Source organism: Nomascus leucogenys, chromosome 24 (assembly GCF_006542625.1).
Source record: "Nomascus leucogenys isolate Asia chromosome 24, Asia_NLE_v1, whole genome shotgun sequence".
Lineage (NCBI taxonomy): Eukaryota > Metazoa > Chordata > Mammalia > Primates > Hylobatidae > Nomascus > Nomascus leucogenys.
The window spans coordinates 24,311,505-24,329,508 of record NC_044404.1 but is presented as its reverse complement, the minus strand read 5'-3'; the positions used below and the strand labels follow the sequence as shown (position 1 = coordinate 24,329,508).

The 18,004-nt window shown below is 53.9% G+C and overlaps 1 protein-coding gene across 3 annotated transcripts in view; it reads right to left on the bottom strand.

Annotated features, from left to right (window-relative positions):
• GRHL3 (grainyhead like transcription factor 3) overlaps positions 1-18,004 on the bottom strand; it is a 36,472-nt gene that overhangs the window by 3,056 nt on the left and 15,412 nt on the right. For all 3 annotated transcript variants that reach the window (XM_030805137.1, XM_030805138.1, XM_030805136.1), the window contains exons 3-15: positions 17,848-17,909; positions 15,732-16,077; positions 15,423-15,496; positions 14,785-14,938; positions 14,471-14,582; positions 12,798-12,892; positions 10,289-10,447; positions 9,790-9,868; positions 9,537-9,670; positions 7,644-7,678; positions 5,593-5,681; positions 4,684-4,769; positions 2,119-2,183 (exon numbers count right to left, since the gene is read on the bottom strand). In XM_030805137.1, the coding sequence (XP_030660997.1) occupies positions 2,119-2,183; positions 4,684-4,769; positions 5,593-5,681; positions 7,644-7,678; positions 9,537-9,670; positions 9,790-9,868; positions 10,289-10,447; positions 12,798-12,892; positions 14,471-14,582; positions 14,785-14,938; positions 15,423-15,496; positions 15,732-16,077; positions 17,848-17,909 (1,490 nt within the window). The remainder of the gene's footprint in view (positions 1-2,118; positions 2,184-4,683; positions 4,770-5,592; positions 5,682-7,643; positions 7,679-9,536; positions 9,671-9,789; positions 9,869-10,288; positions 10,448-12,797; positions 12,893-14,470; positions 14,583-14,784; positions 14,939-15,422; positions 15,497-15,731; positions 16,078-17,847; positions 17,910-18,004) is intronic.

The window sequence follows — 18,004 nt, the reverse complement described above, 5'->3', positions numbered from 1 at the left end:
AATTTCCTGTTTCTCACATGAGGACTCGCAGGGAGGCAGAAGATGAGCCTGGCCTCTCCTCTCCTAAGATATATTTTGGGGAACACTGTCATTCAGATATTTCAGACAGTCCTGGAGCTGAGGTTTTCATGGCCATGGGGGTGTGTGAGGTGCCTCTGAAGGGCTGCTGAGTGATGCCCTGGGCTATGGTGCTGGGCAAATAAGCTGGCCAGCCTGGCTGCATCCTTTATTTTCACATTGCTTAGTGGTTAGAGGAACAAGCAGGAGGCAGGATAACAGAGTGGATGTCTGTACAGGCTTTAGAAGTCCGGGATGCTTCTGCCAGTTCCTAACTCATGACCTTGTAACTACTGCAGACCTCAGTTTCCCCATATGTACAAACAGAGATAATCATACCCAGCTCAAAGGGTCGATGAGATGATGCTTGGGAGTGATACAGCCCAGTGCCTGGCATGTAGGAAGTGCCCCATAAATGGAAGGTTTTAGAATTATGATTTCAATAGCTGGCTGGGGCTTAAGGGGAAGCCTCTGGCAACTCAGCCAGTGGGGCTGGGGAACATCCTTGTACGCACACCCCACCCTCCCACCCCCCATGCAATCACACAGCCTGGCCTGGAGTGGGATTGGTAAGAGAGGCCTGCCACAGGTGGGGCTGGAGCCAGGGGCCATGGGCACTGGCGCTGAAGGGAGAGTGGGGCTGGGCTTGTCTGGGCAAAGCAGAGCCTGCCCTTTGCCGTGAAGTGGATTTCACTCTACAGAGCATGTGAGACTCAGTTGGAAACCAAAACTTGGAAGAAAAGACACACAAAAAACTCTAGACATGCATGCAACTAAAGCCAAAAAAACCCTTCCCAGGGGCTGCAGGGATGGACACCTTCCCCCACCCTCAGCCTTCTATGGAAGGCTAGGAAGGAACCAAGGAGGAGGAAGGCAGGCAGGGCTGGGCCTGTGAGGAAGGCGGCCAGGCCCCTAGGCCTGATGAGATGGGGACTCAGCTTGAGTACAAAACCTGCCTCGCTTTGCAAAGTTCTAAAAAGGAAGATCCACTCGCAATAGCCACGGGGCAAGCGGCTGAGCACCTCCAAGGGGCTACTAGCAAATGTCGCTGGAGTTAAACTATCCACAGCAAGAGGATCAGATTGGAGCTGTAGGCGGAGGGGCTGGGAGTGCATTTCCCAGGGCTCTGGTTCTGGGGCCTCTGGGCTGGCAACAGCAGTGACAATTCCTCACTGTCTGGGGGCCCTATGCCAGGCTGGTGAAGTCACCTACTCAGGAAGGGCTGCAGAGGCCAGGCTCACTGGCTCTGACCAGGGGACCCACGTCTGGAGGACAGTTACCATGTGACCCTACCTCCCTTTCCCAAGGGATCTTCTGAGCAGACAACAAAGGTACTGTGATCCCCAGGAGCCCATGGTAGGCAGCCAGGCACTGCCTGCCCCCTGGAGGGTACAGCTTTATTCCTGGCCTAGTCTGTCTAGCAAAGGTGGAGGAGGCCTGTGGAGCATCCCTGGCTGGATTCCCTCCAAATGACTCCCAATCACAACTCCTTTTCCAGACTCATCGCCAGACACTCCCTTCCTGCCTATGGCTCTGTCAGTAGCAACTTTGTTAGGCCTGCCTGCCTCATGCCTTTGATCCACTTCTCCTGCCCCTGCACACTGCTTATTACCTCTGAGCCTCAGTTTCCTTATCTGTCAAATGAGGACTGTGGTATTTGCCTCTTAGTATGGCTGTGAGGGTCATGTAGGGTGTGCTTAGCCTAGTATCTGACACATAGTGAGTGCTCAAGTGGATGGTGGCCACTATCATCATTATAATCAAATGGCTTGGTTTCCCAGTGGCCTTGAACCTGGGTCTTCTGACACATGACCCTCCACTTCTCCCTCCACCCCACCCAAGAGGTTATATGTAAAGACCCTTCCACTTGTCTCCCACTCCCATCCTTCCCAGTTGTGACCCATGTCTGGTCTCTGCAGATGGAGAGGTGACCAGTGGCCTTGGCCTGGCTGGGGAGCTCTCCACCCCAACTCCACATCCCCTCAGCCCCTCCACAAAGGCCAAGTACAAACATTGCTCAGCACTGAGCAACCAGCTGGGGAGGGTGAACTAAGCACTCACCCTCGCTTGCATTTCTTGTAGACTTTGTAAATGTTCTCTTCAGGGAACCCATACTTCTCAGAGATCTGGAAGGAAAAGACAGGTGATTCATTGCCTGCTTCCCACGCTAGATTTATACAAGTTTTTTATGCCATCGCTTTTTTTACTTCCTGATTACAAAAGTAAAACATATGCATATTGTGGACAAATATGAAGAAGAAAATTACAATCATCTATAATCCTGTTTCTCAGAGATAGACACCAGTAACATCTGGGTGTGTGTCTTCCCATCTTTTGGTCATGTGTACGGTTGTGTGTATAAATGTTTTTAGGTTCCACATGGTTTTTTATATCTTTTTACTTATCATCCTAGTATAAGCCTTCCTATATCACAACAAACACTTGTCAAGCAGCATTTTTAGTGGCTGAAAAATATCCTGAAGAGCATCTACCATTTCCCAGAACTCGCCCATGAGACATTGAAACTGTCCTAGTGCTGAGGGTGCACCCATGTACCAGCTGGCTGGCCTTGTGCAAGCTACCTGTGGAGACAGGAACTGTGCCCACCTCAGAGGCTTGCTGGAAGAATCAAGTGGATTGATCCACATTAAACACTGAAGACAGCTCCTGGCGTGTACTGAGACCTGAATAAGCGGTCAGTGTTGTTGTTTTTAGAAGCAGAGCAATGAGGATGCTTCTTGCCCTGCTGTGACAGGGGAAGCCCCAGACATCTCCCCCTTTTAGGCCGGAATTATTAAGCCCATCTGATGGGTGAGCATGCGGAGCTCAAACAGGATAAGCCACGTGCCCAAGGCCTAGACCCCAGGTTAACTGACTCCATCACATCCAAAAATGTTGGAACTTATTTCCCTACATGAGGAGACTGTGGGTCAGAGGCTTGTTGAGTGACCAGCCTGAGATCACACAGCCAGCATTGGCCTGTCTCCCCAGAGCTTCTGAAGTTTCCTCTGGGGCAGGCAGATCCAGTCTGGTCCCAGCTGCACCACCTGGACGTGCAGAACTTTGAACAGGTCACTCTTACTTCTCTGAGCCTCAGTTTCCTCACTTGTAAAATGGGCATCGTAATAGGAAGTACACACAGTGTGGTTCTGCACACGAACTGAGATAATTGTGTAAAGGGCTCAGCCCAGTGCCTGTCCCAGGTAACAGCTCTGTAAGACGTCGGTGTTGATTAGTACTAGCTGCCTAGAAGCTGATATGATATGTATGAAACCTCAGGTCCTGGGCTTCTGGTGGAGGTCATCCTCTCTGGGCATTATAGAAAAAGGATCAGGTTCAGCTTCTCAGTTATTCTCTACCCCAACAGAGATTCCTCCTGGCAAGAAGAGTTCTTAGACGACTATTTCTTTTAAGATGATGTGACTGAAAGCTACCAGGAAGAAGATCTCAAGTCAATCCAAGGAAGAACTCAGGAACTCTCTCACCATAAATTAGACAAATTGGACAAAGACACCATGGGCTGCCCCATAGGTAGTAAACTGTGCATTCCTGGAAGTACACAGGTCAACAGTGGGCACCAGCTTGGAAGTGCTGCTGGAGAGAGGGAGCGCAGGCACTAGGTGGGGAGCTGACCCTTTAAGGTATTATCCAACCCAAAGCCTCTGAGTCTATATTTAGGTGACATTAATGGTCTTATGTGAGCCCAACTTCCTGGGGCTGATGCCAAGCAGGGCTGACAATGCGTAAAGAGAACAAGCAGCCAAGTAGTGTGAGGAGAGCCTGGGCTGGCATCCCGGCTCTGTCACCTGGAGCTGAGTAACCCTGGCAAGTCACCTGACCTCTTGGAGGCTGTGTCCTTGCGGGAAATGAGGAGATACGAATAGTACCCACTTTTCAGGGGTGTTAAGGGCACATGATAAGCCAGCACAGGCGGCATGTCTGACCAACTGTCTGGCACATAGTGGGCCTTCAATAAAGGTCAGCTAGTGTTACTATTTGATGCCATTTTCACTCCACCAGCCTGAAATCTTGACACCATCTGGCTTTTCCAAGTGGTTCCACCTTCAGCCACAGCTGACCCTGGTGGAGGCTGTGTCTGCTGAGTTTTTGGTGGCGCCACAAAGCTGGCTATGGGTTTTATTCAGGACTGGGCTGTTTCGCCCACTCTGTGGTGGTTTGGGGGTCTGGGGAAGGTCTCCTTGCACAGACATTGCCTTCAGCTACCCCAGCCAGTGGCCCCCAGCCAACCACAGGCAGGTGGAATGAGGCCCCCTGGGAAAGAAAAAGAGAGAGTCTCTGGGGCCTGGCCTTTTTGGGTTCCATTCCCATTAAAACAGAAACAGGTTTGCAAAGCCAACAAAAAACCCTGGCCCGTCAGACAGCAGCCATCAGATTAAGGAGGATTTATGGTGTGTGTGACTCCCAGGGTGGAGTCAGGGTTCTGGCTGGGAGATAACATCGCAGAGGCACACCCCCACCGGCAGGGCCCCTCAGGCCCCCTGAACAGGGTGGGACGGGTAGGCCACCGGCATGCCAAGGTTCCCTCCTGTGGGAAATCAGAACTCCTGTGGGGACAGGAGCCTAGAGGGGGTCTGCCATGGTGGGCGGGGTCCACAGGCAGCTTACCGCATTCCTGAGCCCCTTCAGGTCTGGGGTCTTCAACATGAGCGCGTCAAACACCTCCTCAGTCTCCCTCCGCACATACAGCAGAACTGAAAAGCAAGGGGCAGCTTGAGTGCAAGGAAGATAATGTGAACAGGATCATCTCAGGGGCTGGGGAATCTGAAAACGTTACTCAACGATTGACTTCTGCTGAGGGTCTGTGCCCAGCTGGGAGGCCCTTCGGCCGGCTCTGCAGATTCCCATGCACCTTCTTAAGCTGTGCTGATGTGGGGGTGTCTGAACCCCTGCTCTACTACCTGCCAGCCAGGTGACCTTGCAAACGTGATTTTAACATCACGGAGCCTCATTTTATTTGTATGTAAAATGGAGGCTCTGTCCGCTGTTGCGTAGAGTCATTGTGGGAATTGATGGCGGTGTCTGGAAACACGAGGTGCCACGCAAAGCTCAATTCATGGCTGCTGGAAGCTTTTGAGCTTAGCTGCCAGTTGGTTTCTTCCTGATGGTCAGCTACAGCCCCCAGAGGTTTGGGCTTGTTCCCCACCCCGAGGAAGTCACAGATTTAGAGGGTCAAAGCAAGAAAGCCAGACATCAAAACCCCACCCTTCTCCCACTCCCCATTAGAAAAAGTGGGAGAAGGGGACTTGCCCAGAGTAACGAGCCTGTTGACTATGCCAGCTGCCCAAGATGCCCACATCCACACCAGGTCAGGAGACAGAAGCCACCAGTCCTGTGGTGGTCTCTCCAAGTGGCCTGAGGTGCCCTCCTTACCCCCGCCCCCCAGTCTTGACCTAAACCTAGCTCCAAGGGGTAAGGCAGCGCCTCGTGCCCCCCCACGGAGGCTTTGGGAAAGCCCATGAGGGAGGTGGGAGCTGGGGTGGGCTCGGTGAGTAAATGAGGAGGGCGGGAGGTCACCTCTCTGAAGGTCGTCTTCCTTGGCCTGCTTGGAGGGCAGAGGCTCAAACTCCTCAACGAAGGGTGAGCAGGTGCGCTTCAGAGGCAGCCTGTGGGGATGGCAGTGGGGGAGCTCGTGAGGAACTCGGGGACCCCTAGAGGCTGAAGGACCCTGCTGGGCCTCCAGGGGTCCTAGAAATGGGGAAGAAAACACAAGGGTGGACGCAAAGCAGAGGGACAGTGGGGGTAAAGCAGCAGGTCTGGAGTTGGACTGCCTGGGTTGGAATCCCAGCCCTGCCACGCACTAGCTGTGTGACCTGGGCGAGTCCCTTAGCCCATCAGTGACCCCCTTAGCCCATCAGTGACCCCATGTATAAAATGGGATGATGAGAAAGCAATGACAGCAATACTTCATAGAGTGGTGTGAGGCCACAGGAGACCATGCTCACTGCGCTTAGTACACTGTGACTCACAGGAGGGCCTCAATAAATGTGGACTCATCGTCATCATCATCGTTCGTTTTTAAAAGAAGTCAGGTCAGATGTGAGGCAGTGGGGGGTGGAAGGACTGTGGGCTTTGGAGTAAGACAGGCTTGGGTTCCAGTCCTGCTGCTGTGACTTTAACAGCTGTGTGACTATAAGGCACTTCACTTCTCTGAGCCTCAGTTTCCTCATCCATAAAGTGGGGCAGTAACCCTGCTTGCCTAACTCTGAGGCTATTGTGAGGTGACAAGTGACATAATTTGGGGTGAAAGCACCATGTGAAAAGTACATTTGTTCATAGGGAAGAAACTGATCATAACAGCAAATGATCTTCATAAAGTGCTTTCCCACTTACGAAGATTCCATATCCACACCACCCTCCTCACCCTCTCGAGGCTGTTTTCCTCATCTGACAAATGTGTAGGCTGAGGCTCAGAGAGGTGAAGGGACTGCTCAGGGCACTAAGGCTGTGGCTGACAGAGGGAAGGACACGAAGGCCCTTCCTAGGCCAAAGTGTCAAGGGGTGCCGGCCCCAGCTAGGCCCCCCAGTGGGTGTGTGTTGGGGAAGGAGATGGAGGGTTTTCATCCCCTAAGCCTCTAGCACAGCTTCCCTCTTCTCTCTGAATCTGCACCACCACAGACTCTTTTCCTTTCTCTTTTTACAAGCAGGTGTCTCGCCAGAGATTCGCCAATTTTTCACATAAAACAAACCCATAAAAACCCAGGCAGTTTCAGTGAGAAAGGAGCGTGGATCTAGCTTGGGGGCTGGGGACAGAAGCTGGTGGCTTCCTCCTCTGGCCCCATGCCCTAGCTTGCAAGGAACAGGGAGAAAAGCAGGCTGGGGGCAATGGGCATGGTACAGTGGGCATGGTACATAGGGCACAGGTGTGGAGGGGGCACAGGTGTGGAGGGATCACAGGTGTGGAGGGGGCACAGGTGTGGAGGGGTCACAGGTGTGGAGGGGTCACAGGTGTGGAGGGATCACAGGTGTGGAGGGGGCACAGGTGTGGAGGGATCACAGGTGTGGAGGGGGCACAGGTGTGGAGGGATCACAGGTGTGGAGGGATCACAGGTGTGGAGGGATCACAGGTGTGGAGGGGGCACAGGTGTGGAGGGGGCACAGGTGTGGAGGGATCACAGGTGTGGAGGGGCACAGGTGTGGAGGGGCACAGGTGGGGGGGCACAGGTGAGGGGGCACAGGTGTGGAGGGGTCACAGGTGTGGAGGGGGCACAGGTGTGGCGGGGGCACAGGTGTGGGGGCACAGGTGTGGCGGGGGCACAGGTGTGGAGGGGGCACAGGTGTGGAGGGGGCACAGGTGTGGAGGGGGCACAGGTGTGGAGGGATCACAGGTGTGGAGGGATCACAGGTGTGGCGGGCGCACAGGTGTGGAGGGGGCACAGGTGTGGAGGGGGCACAGGTGTGGAGGGGGCACAGGTGTGGCAGGGGCACAGGTGTGGAGGGGGCACAGGTGTGGCGGGGGCACAGGTGTGGCGGGGGCACAGGTGTGGAGGGGGCACAGGTGTGGAGGGGGCACAGGTGTGGAGGGGGCACAGGTGTGGAGGGAGGCGTGTGGTTGCTGCTCTCTATACCTGTTGGAGCTGCTGGGTCCTGCCGAGGGGGCGGCCTGCAATGAAGCAAAAAAGACATTTTCCATCACACGCAGGAAATTGAGAGGGGCGCCGGCTGCTGGAGGCTCTCTGGGAGGAATAGTTTTGGTGGGAGGTGGGGAGAATACTGTTACAATGTCTTTCTAGCCCATTCTGCTCAGACAAGTGCCCTTAAGTGACCTGAGATGTTGAGTGGAAAGGAATCACCCAGCCTGAGCTGGATGGGGTCAGGGACTCAATGAACACACAGGAGGTGCTAAAGCCATGTTGTCAGAGCAGAGTCGCACTGAGCCCCACCTGGGCCCCTGCATGCCCGGAAGGGCTGGGAATGGCAGATGGTCCTGCGGCCAGTAACTAGGCAGTTGGAGCTGAGGGCCAAGGGAGCAAGGGGAAGAGGCTTTTTTTTTTTTTTTTTTTTTTTGGCTGGCAGGGAAGAGTCCCCCAGGCTGAAGTGCAGTCCCACCATCACAGCTCACTGCAGCCTCGACCTCCTGGGCTGAAGCAATCCTGCGGCCTCAGCCTCCCAAGTAGCTGGGATTACAGGCGTGTGCCACTAAGCCTGGCCAGAGGCCCTCTTCTTGGACCCTACAGTGTGCCTGGCACTGTACAGTCTGGGGCAGGCATCACCCAGTCTTGTGAGGTAAGAAGCCGAGGCCTGGAGAGAGCAGAGAGCCTGTCGAGATGGCATGCGTGGCAGGAGGCAGTGTTGGGGTTCAAACTCAGGCTCTCTGTTGGCTATTGCCCTGGGCTCCCCCTCTCCCAGGCTCAGGTGCGGAGACTGGCCCGCCCTCAACCCCCACAGGTTGACTGTCAACCTAGCCACAGGGGCCTTCACCCTGAGTGGTCATCTCCTTACTGAGGGCCTCTAGTTGGTGAGAGTGAAGAGAGCCAAGAGAGAACAGGTTCACATAGCCGCCTGTGCTGCGGGGCCACAGTGCTGCTCCCAAGGTGGCAGAGAGAGGGACACAGACAGTGCTCTGTGCCTGTGCCAAGCTCTGTCAGCACTGGCCGCTCTTCTCAGCGCCACTGTCTACACCTCATTGTCCTAAGTCAATACACTAAACATGCCTTGTACACCGAGGTCCATTTGTGTAAATATTCCTGAAGAAACGGTGCACAGCTGTACCCTTAAAGGAAGGAAGTGCTCAGACTCTCCAGTATGGAAGCGCACTAGGAGACAGGCTGTGGGGTCTTGACCCTGCCATTGAATTGTTGTGGGACCGTGCCTCGATAAAGGGGTAGGTGCAGTCTCTTGGAGGACAGCTGTAACAGGGAGCCCAACCCACTCCTGGCTGCCAGGCGCTCAGTCCCAGCTGCTTGAGAGGCGGAGCAGCTAGTGGGGAAAGGTGTGGATTCTGAACAGGTGCCTCAGTCCAGATCCTGGCTCTGCCACTTACTAGCTGTGCAATCTCAGGAGGTTTCTTAACTTCTCTGTGCCTCCATTTCTACCCCACAGATCCAGGGAGACATTATTATTGACTTCCCAGGGCTATAGAGAAGGGTAAGGACGGTGATGCCTGGGAAGTGCCCAGGGCCGCACCTGGCACACAGTGAGCACCGAGTGCTGCTGTGAGAATTCCATGGGGCCACAATCAAATTCGGAGTCAGATATCAGAAGCCTCCTCTTTGTGTGCCCTAAGCATGAACGTTTTAATGGTTACGAAATCTGTTTTTTCATAACATTCTTCTCTTCAATACAATAGGTCACTGAAGCTATAGGACCATGTATACATGTTTAAACCCCTGTGATTCAATAAAGGTCTTGAAACTGGCTGAGTGGCAGGCTGCTCCCCACTGGTCTGTGCTTAGGCAGGCCCCACCCAGGAGCCAGGACCCTCTCTTGGCTCCTCCCGGAGACCCCAGCCCTGGCCTCACCCCTCCAGAGCGCTGCAGGCTGGAGAAGTGCACACTGGGGATGAACAGCACAGGTGGCGTCTCCAGGTCGGTCTCTGGCCGAAGGTAGGTCGTCTCATTGCCCCTGAAGCCTGACAGCAGGCAGCCCTTGACGCCTGATGGGAGAAGGAAGCCCATGTGCCCCGAGGTCCCTCCACTCAGGTCCCTCCCACCTCTAGTCTCCTTCTTCCCTTCACACCAGCCCAGCCCACCCAGGCCTTGGATCCCCACTGACCACTGTTGCTGGAGTCAGGGCACTTGACCTTCCTCCGGAACTGCTTCCGCTCGTCATCACGCATCTTCCTCTCAGCTCCCTGCAGGCGAGAAGGAGAGGGGGTCACCAAGGGCCTGGGAGGGGCTAGCTACTTTCACAACTGCTGCTTTGCATCTTAAATATGGGCCAGGCTTCTGGTCCTTCTTTTTTCCAGAACAAGACCAGGAAATGGGAAGGTACCAGCACTTACCTGGCCCAGCCTGGCCAGTGGGGCCTGGCCCTGTTTGCCTGAGGTCAGTACAGGCCATGAGAGAGGCAGACAGACAGAAGACAGAAAAGAAGAAACTCAGAGAGACAGAGAGATAGAGGAGTGGGGGTGGAGGAGGAGAGAGGAAGGAGGAGAAGGGACAGAAAAACAGAGAGAGACAGACAACCCAGAGAGGCTAGGAGGGTGCACGGGTCAGGGCTTGGCCCTTCTACCTCCCCGGGACCCAGTATAGGGTCTGCCCAGTCCAGCCACCTTGTCACAGAAGATCTTGATCTGGCAGACAGCGCGGTGTACCAGGCGCTCAGTGCCCAAGCCACAGTCATAGGTGTCAATCTGCAGGTTCAGGGGGACACCCTTCACCCCCTTTTGTGAGGAAAAGTCTGTGCTCAGACAGTTTACGCCGATGAACACCTGGAGACAGAGGGGGCCGCTGGGTAAGTGGCCTGCCCAGGTGGCCAGCCCCACCGTCCCACAGTGAACCTGTATTTCTAGCCTTCTGTGTGCCCGCTGCTCATGCTCAAGCCTCACTGGGCCCCTAGAAGGCAAACATCAGCACTCCTCTTTCACAGATAGGGAAGCTGATGCTCAGGGAGGTGAGGCAACTTTCCCGAGGTGACACGGGCAGTGTGTGGTGCAGCAGGGGTTTGAACCCAGACTCACAGCCCAGGCTCTTCGCCGCTGTTGGTACAGTTTCCGCTAGACTGCCAAGGGCAGCCCAAGAGGTGGAGACTGGGGGGGATGTCAAGAGTCCTATAGGAGCTTAAGATCCAGAGCCTCATTTTTCTGCAACTCAGGACAAGGAGGTGGAAAAGGGCTGACTCCCCTGTCCCCAGCACAAGGAGACCACTTTCCTGCTGGCCCAGAGACACAGCCCCTCTCCACCCCAACCACCCACTCCAGCCGTAGCAGGACCCTCTAGTGAGAGGTTCTTTCAGCTGATTTGATCCCACCCCACATACAGCAAGGGAGCGTCCTAGTCACCCCATCTTACAGCCAGGGAAATAGACGCTTTGAGCAGGGCTATAATTGTTGCCGTTCCCCTAGGGAGTCAGACATGGGGCATAACAAAGTGAGCCTGGAGGTGGGGCCGCCCACACCTGCCGCGGGAAGCTGGGCTTTGCCGCTCACTAGCCATGTATGGCTTCGGACAAATCCTTTCCCCTCACTGAGCCTCGGTTTCCTTGTCTGCAGAATGAGGATAATGAAACCTATCTTGTGTGGCTGTGGGGGGTGTAGGCTTGATATGTTGTAACCGTTGCCATGAGGGACAGCTGGAAGTCTCATCCCAAAGCCTACGCCCAACTAATGGTCGCCTGGGGTCAGTCTCAGCTGGGCAAACCCTGGCAAGGTCACCTGGTGATTGTCCTTCTCTGGGGCTCCGTGGGAACCCCGGTCCCCCCACAGCAGGCTGGCCCCTGGTCTTTGGAACATTTCCTTTGGAAATGACCCTGACCCAAACAGGATGTGGGGGTGTGTGTCTGAGCAGACCCCCTTCTTTCCCTGGCTGTTCGGAGCAGGCCCCCAGGCATATGCCAGACATACCTCCCCCTCAGCCAGCTCTGCCCTCATGCAGCCCCCGCCCAGCTCGCACCTGAGAAAGACCCAAGCCTGGGGGCTTAAGAGGCTGTGAGAAAATCCCCACCGAAACCCATCTCTCCCTTCCCACGAAACTCCCCACTCCCTGAACCCGAGGCCCCAGCTCCTCCTCCAGCCCGGTGCCTGTCTGAATAATAATAATCCCTGCCTTTGTGCTCCCTTTGTGTCTTATGAGCTCCTACACATCCATCTTCTCCAGGCAGCCTGGCCATCCCTGGAGGCAGGTGGGGAGGCAGGGGTTAGCTCCCCAGCCTCTCCAGGCCAGAAATGCCCCTGAGATGAGCTGGACCTGACCCTGCTGAGTGAGGTAAGCCTGGTCCAGGGAGGGGAAGGGACAGGCCGAAGGTGCTCAGCTCCCGACTCCCACACTAGTGCCTCTCCACCATGCCGGTTCTCTAAACAGCAAACCAAGACACAGCGAGGCCCATGAGCACACGACAAGCCCACGGCTGGGCTCAAGCACTAAGGCTGGAAGAATCTTAACGGCTTAACTACTGGCATGAAAACGTCACCAGAGGCTCCATCTCTCAGGCCTCTCTGGTTTGTAGACATGCATCGTCTTGTGGGATCTGCACTCCGATCCTAGCAGGCAGGTTACTGTTCTCATTTTTACAGGCTCAGAGAAGTGAGATAACTGGGATTTGAGCCCTCATTCACCAGACTCCTTCGCATTTCTCCTGCATGTGACATTCTGTGCTGGCCAAGAAGTCAGGAAACCTGGGTGCCCCCAGTGGCTTGCTGTGTGACCATGCAAAAGGCTCAGTTTTCCCATCTAGTAAATGGGCGGACTGGAGTAATATCAACAGTTGCCACTTTTGGGCCAGGTGTGTGCTCTACCTTTTACTTATCTCACCTGCTCCTCACTACAACCTACCAGTTGGTGCTATGATGCCACTCCTATTTTATAGTCAAAACAACTGAGGCTCAGAGGGACTAAGGCACTGGTCCAAAGTCACACTTTGGACCAATAGGTGGAAGGGTGGGATGCGGAGCCAGCCTGCCTGGCCCCAAAGCCCAAGCTTCCACACCACACTGCATCCTGCCTCCTCCATGGGTGTCCTCATCGGAGCAAATGCCACTATCCTAGGTGCAAGAAAGCCTCTACCCCAGAATAGGGACTTCCGGGCAGCCCAGTCCCATCCCAGCCACTGCCCTCAGCACTGACCTTGGCCTCTTCATTCACGTTCCACACAAAGGACAGCGCATTATAGGCCACCTCCTCAATGTGCTCCACAGTGTTGAAGTTTTCTTTGCAGTCAGCTGAAACCACAGGAGACCAGAAGGAGAATCAGGAAGGAAGGGATCTGGGGCCACTTGAGGAGGGAGGCATTAAAAACCGGCCCTCACTCGGCTGGGCGCGGTGGCTCACGCCTGTAATCCCAGCACTTTGGGATGCCGAGGCGGGCGGATCACAAGGTCAGGAGATGGAGACCATCCTGGCTAACACGGTGAAACCTGTTTCTACTAAAAATACAAAAAATTAGCCAGGCATGGTGGCAGGTGCCTGTAGTCTCAGCTACTCGGGAGGCTGAGGCAGGAGAATGGCATAAGTAAACCTGGGAGGCGGAGGTTGCAGTGAGCCGAGATCGCGCCACTGCACTCTAGCCTGGGCTACAGAGCGAGACTCCGTCTCAAAAAAAAAAAAAAAAACAAAAACAAAAAACTGGGCCTCACTCTTGGCAGGGGCATGCATTCTCTCCCCCAAGAACCACACTTCAATCCAGGGAGGAAAAGGGATTCCTGTGCCCTGGATTACAGATGGGAAAACAGGTCCAGCCTGAGAAGCAGATCTGCCCAAAGCCCCAGAGGGAATCCCAAGCTTTGCCAAATAGGCTCGTCATGTTGGGGGTGGAGGTTATACTTTTCACCAGGGCTGTGATTTGGGACTTCTCCCAGATGAAGCAGCAGCAGCAGTACGGTAATAACAACAGTAATAGGGGGAGTAAGAGCAATAGCAAAAGTAGTAGGACTAGCAAGTACCATTTCTTCAACACTTACAATATGCTAAGCCCTCAGTTCATCCTCACAACTATGCTTTGAGTATTCAGTTTATATATCAGGAAAACGAAGCTCAGAGAGGTTTGGTTACTTGGCTAAGGTCACTCGGCTAATAAAAGGCAGAGTAGGGGCTGGAGCTCAGATCCGTCTGGCTCCTGAACCCATGCTCCTCACTACTCTGCTATCCAGCCTCGCGGACAAGTCATTAAACAGTTCCCTATGTGTATCGTGTTCCCCAGGGCACATAGCTCCAAAGCTGAAATCAGCACTGCAAGCAGGCAAGGCAGCTGGCCTCAGCCCATTTGAGAGTTGAACAAACTGAGGCTCAGGAAGGTGAGGTGACATAGGTCACATAGCCAGGAAGGGAGTAAGGGAGCCAGAAGCTGAAGAGTTGAGGAGGGCGGGCTGTGCCTCCCACTTGTTTCAGGGCTAAGGATGGGGACCAGGTGGCACCCACAGAGAGCCTTTCCTCCTCCCAGCTCCTAAAAGCTGAAAGTCCTGTGCTGTGCCTCAGGCCTTCCGAACCTGCCGCCTGTACCTTATCTTGTGCATTTGTGTCTTCATCAGCCTCCTGATGGAGACAAACAGGCCAGCATCTCAGGGGCCTATTTATCTCACACTGCTAGGGTCCCCAGGGCCCTGTTTATCCCAAAGCAATACAGAAAAGACGCCACAGCTTCTAGTCAACAGATGCAAATCCTTGCAAATCCCACAGTGTTTGACCTGGAGACAGAGGTCAGAGCCGGGTAGGGAAACAGGGGTAAGCAAGAAAAAGGCTTGATTGGTGCGGGGGTGGGGAGAGAGAGAGGAGCTGGAATGGAGGCTTGAGAAGGCTCTCACCCACGTCAATGACCCGCTGCTTGGCAGTGGGTTGCCGGGAATGCCAGTGCTTCCAGAAGCGCAGCTGCTCTACTGGGACCTTCTCATTGCCGAAGACAACCATCACCACACTCTGCAAGCACAGTTGGTCACGGTCACTCCCGGCCTCTTCCTAGAGCCTGGGTCCAGTGGCCTGCCCTTTTGCCTCAGTTTCCCCAACCCTGTGGCAATGGGCTATTATCAAACAGCCTTTCCCCAGGGTCCGTGGCTAGCCCAAGGAGGAGGTATGTCTTGCCCCATTCCGCCCCTTCCGAAGCTGCTCCAGGCCAACGCACCTTGACTTTGTTGGAGGACAAGGCAAGGCCTTTGCCACCTGCTGGGGTCCGCAGGGTGACGGGGTAGAACTGGCCTTTGTTGAGGTAGGCCATGGGTGACTCGCCTGACTTGATGTGGATGGCTTTGGGGGAGCCCAGGGTGTATTCAAAGTCACTGCAGGGAGGAGGGAGAGGACAGTGAGGCTGGGCTCCCAGGCAGGAAGTCTCCTAGAGGGCAGTGGGGCAGGAAGCCTGAGGCTATGTTACAGACTTGCTGTTTGACCTTGGAAAATAACTTTACTTCCTTGGGATCCAGTTTCCTCAATTTGGGGGTTCTATTTAATGGCTTTGTTGAGCCACAGTCCTGCTGAATAATGAGGGCCCAGTGAAAATTAGAGAGAACCCTGAGGGGTGATGAAACCAGGGAAAACTAAGGATAAAAGAACCTCAGTTTTCTGATAAGGTGCAAGTTCTGAGCTCCCTATCACAGCCCAGGGACAGGATGTGGGAATCATTCTGTCTCCCTCTATCTATCTGCCTTCATCCCCCACTTCTCATTAATTGATTGTGCCTGCTATGCTCTGGGGACAGTGTGGGGCTCTGTCTGCAGCCTCCTGCCCACTGCCCAGGTGTCTGAGGGTCCAGGGAGACCAAGTTACCTTTTGAGGCTGGGGTAGTCCTCTGGACATGGGGGTTCCGGGGAGGTTTTCAGGATATCTGGGAAGAGCATCGACTGCAGAGAAACACAGCCCCAAGAGAATAAATGATCACATTCACTCTGGGAAGCCTCAGCCCAGGGCTGTGCATTACACAGTGTACAACTTGGACAATAGTACATGGCAATCCCGTCTAAGCTCTAGGATGCTTTCCCCCATGGATTCCAAAGCCCTGATCTGTTCACTATCTTCTCTCCTTCTGTACATGCACACACATATCCATGCTATATGGGAGCGGGGATGGGCCCTCACCTCCTGTGGGTCTTCTTTGAAGGTGCTGTCTGGCTGCCAGCGCTGTGTGGGCGGCACCCCATGAATGCTCTCAAACAAGGAATTGAGGGAGCCATTATCATACATATCACTGGTGGGCAACAGGTAGCTGTCCACAGAGCTGGCCTCCAGCTTGCTGGGGCCTGCAGGGAGGGGAGCTGCCTTGCCAGGGGTGGGCAAGGCCCCCTCCAAGCTCATCAGGTTATTCTTCTTGAGCAAATCTGGGTACTCTGGGGTTCCAGACACGTTCTCTGTCAGGAATTTCATGAGGTGTGTGGGGCTTTCAAGGGGGGTGAGGTCCGTCTCATATTCCATGCCATGGTAGTACCTGGGGAGAAAGAAAAGGGGCTGAGTGTACTTCTCTCTGGGGGTAGAGGGGGTCTTTGGCTAGAGTGGAAGGCAACTGACATGCTGGCCTTTGATCCAGTGTAAAGTTTAGGCCCATCCAACATGCACAAAATAAGACACTGTAGCAGCCCAACTGGCCACACGGATGAGCAGGGAGGTGCTGAGAATGGAACCAAGTACAGGCTCAGGGTTAAGGGAGCAACATCTGGTTTATCCACTACAGTACTTATTAAAAAAAAAAAAAACCCTGAAAGTTTAATCATTTATTTTTAGCAAAAGTCAAATGTCTCAGTGTCAAAACATCCCTACTTCAAAACAACTGTATTACGTCAACCCTAGTGGGGTGTGTACAAAGTGGGGAGGGTGGGAGAAACATGTATCTGTGAGTACAGTTAACAAATGTTTAGAAAAAGGTCTGGAAGGATGTACCCCAAACTGTTAAGCGGGAGAGGGGTACAGGATTATAGGAATTTTTTTTTACTTTATACATTTCTGAAGAGTTTGAATCTTTTACAAGAGACTGGTGTTGCTTTTGTAATCAGAAGACCTAGTGATATTTTTAAAAATTAGTTTTGAGTGGCAGGGCACGGTGGCTCACGCCTGTAATCCCAGCTCTTAGGGAGGCCAAGGCGGGCAGATCACGAGGTCAGGAGATCAAGACCATCCTGGCTAATATGGTGAAACCCCGTCTCTACTAAAAATACAAAATATTAGGCGGGCGAGGTGGCGGGTGCCTGTAGTCCCAGCTGCTCGGGAGGCTGAGGCAGGAGAATGACGTGAACCCGGGAGGCGGAGCTTGCAGAGCCAAGACCGCGCCACTGCACTCCAGCCTGGGTGACAGAGCAAGATTCCGTCTCAAAAAAAAAAAAAAAAAAAATTAGTTTTGAGAAAGGTCCCCATGTACCCAAACCCACTGTTCCTGGCAGTGGAGGGGACTGGCCCTGAGCCAGCTGCAGGCCCAGGCTGGGTTATGAGATGAGCTGCAATGCCTGTTTGAGTTTTTCAAAAGGCTTCCCAGCAGAGGCCCTACAGGGTCATTTGTGAGAAGTCACCTGATTGGCCAGGAAGGAGAAAGTGGAGAAAGAGGGGCAAGGTCTTTCCAGTGCCTATCTAGTCTTAAGCATGGCCTGGGCAGCTTTCTAAAGGAAAGGAACGTCAATGCCCTGGGGCACTAATGCCAGGGGAAGAAGTATGGGAACCCAGATGTCCCTCCCCCAACACAGGTCACCCTCCCCCAACACAGGTCTCCCTTCCCCAGAGGCTGTGGGGCTGCAGGGGAGAGGGTTTTGAAGCTGAGAAAGAAAAGCTGCCCCCAGGGCTTTTCTACTACTAAGGCTTTGAAGTTTGTTTTCAGTAAACTCCAGCCCACATGGCCTATAGGCATCTGGGGTGCGTGTGTGTGTGTGTGTGTGTGTGTGTGTGTGTGTGTGTGTGTGTGTGTTTTCAAGCTGAGTTTCATTAGGACTTTCAAGAGCCCTAGGCTCTGCCTTCACTGGCGCCTTCCAAAATATTTAAAAATATCTTTAGTAAGTACATTGGTATAAAGACAAATATAATCCAAGCTGGATTATATTGATTTTTTTTCTTTTAATTTTAAAAGAAATGAAAACAGTATCATGGATCCCAAAATGTGTTGTGGGCCCTCAGCACCGTGCCTCCTGTGCCTAATGGATAAGTCAAACCTGTGTGGAAGAGGCCCCCGGTGGAGGTGGGGAAGGGCAAAGAGGCAGAGGGTGTTGGCAAGCCTCACCTCTTTCCTTGGTCATTCCTGCCCCCAGTGCTGGAGGACAATATCCGCTTCTCCTTGGGACCCTGAGAGGAGAGACAGGAAGGATTTATGCATGGCTAAGCTTCTGCTGGTAGGAGCCTCAACCCCCTTCTGCAGCTTTGGCCAGGCAGGGGAGTAA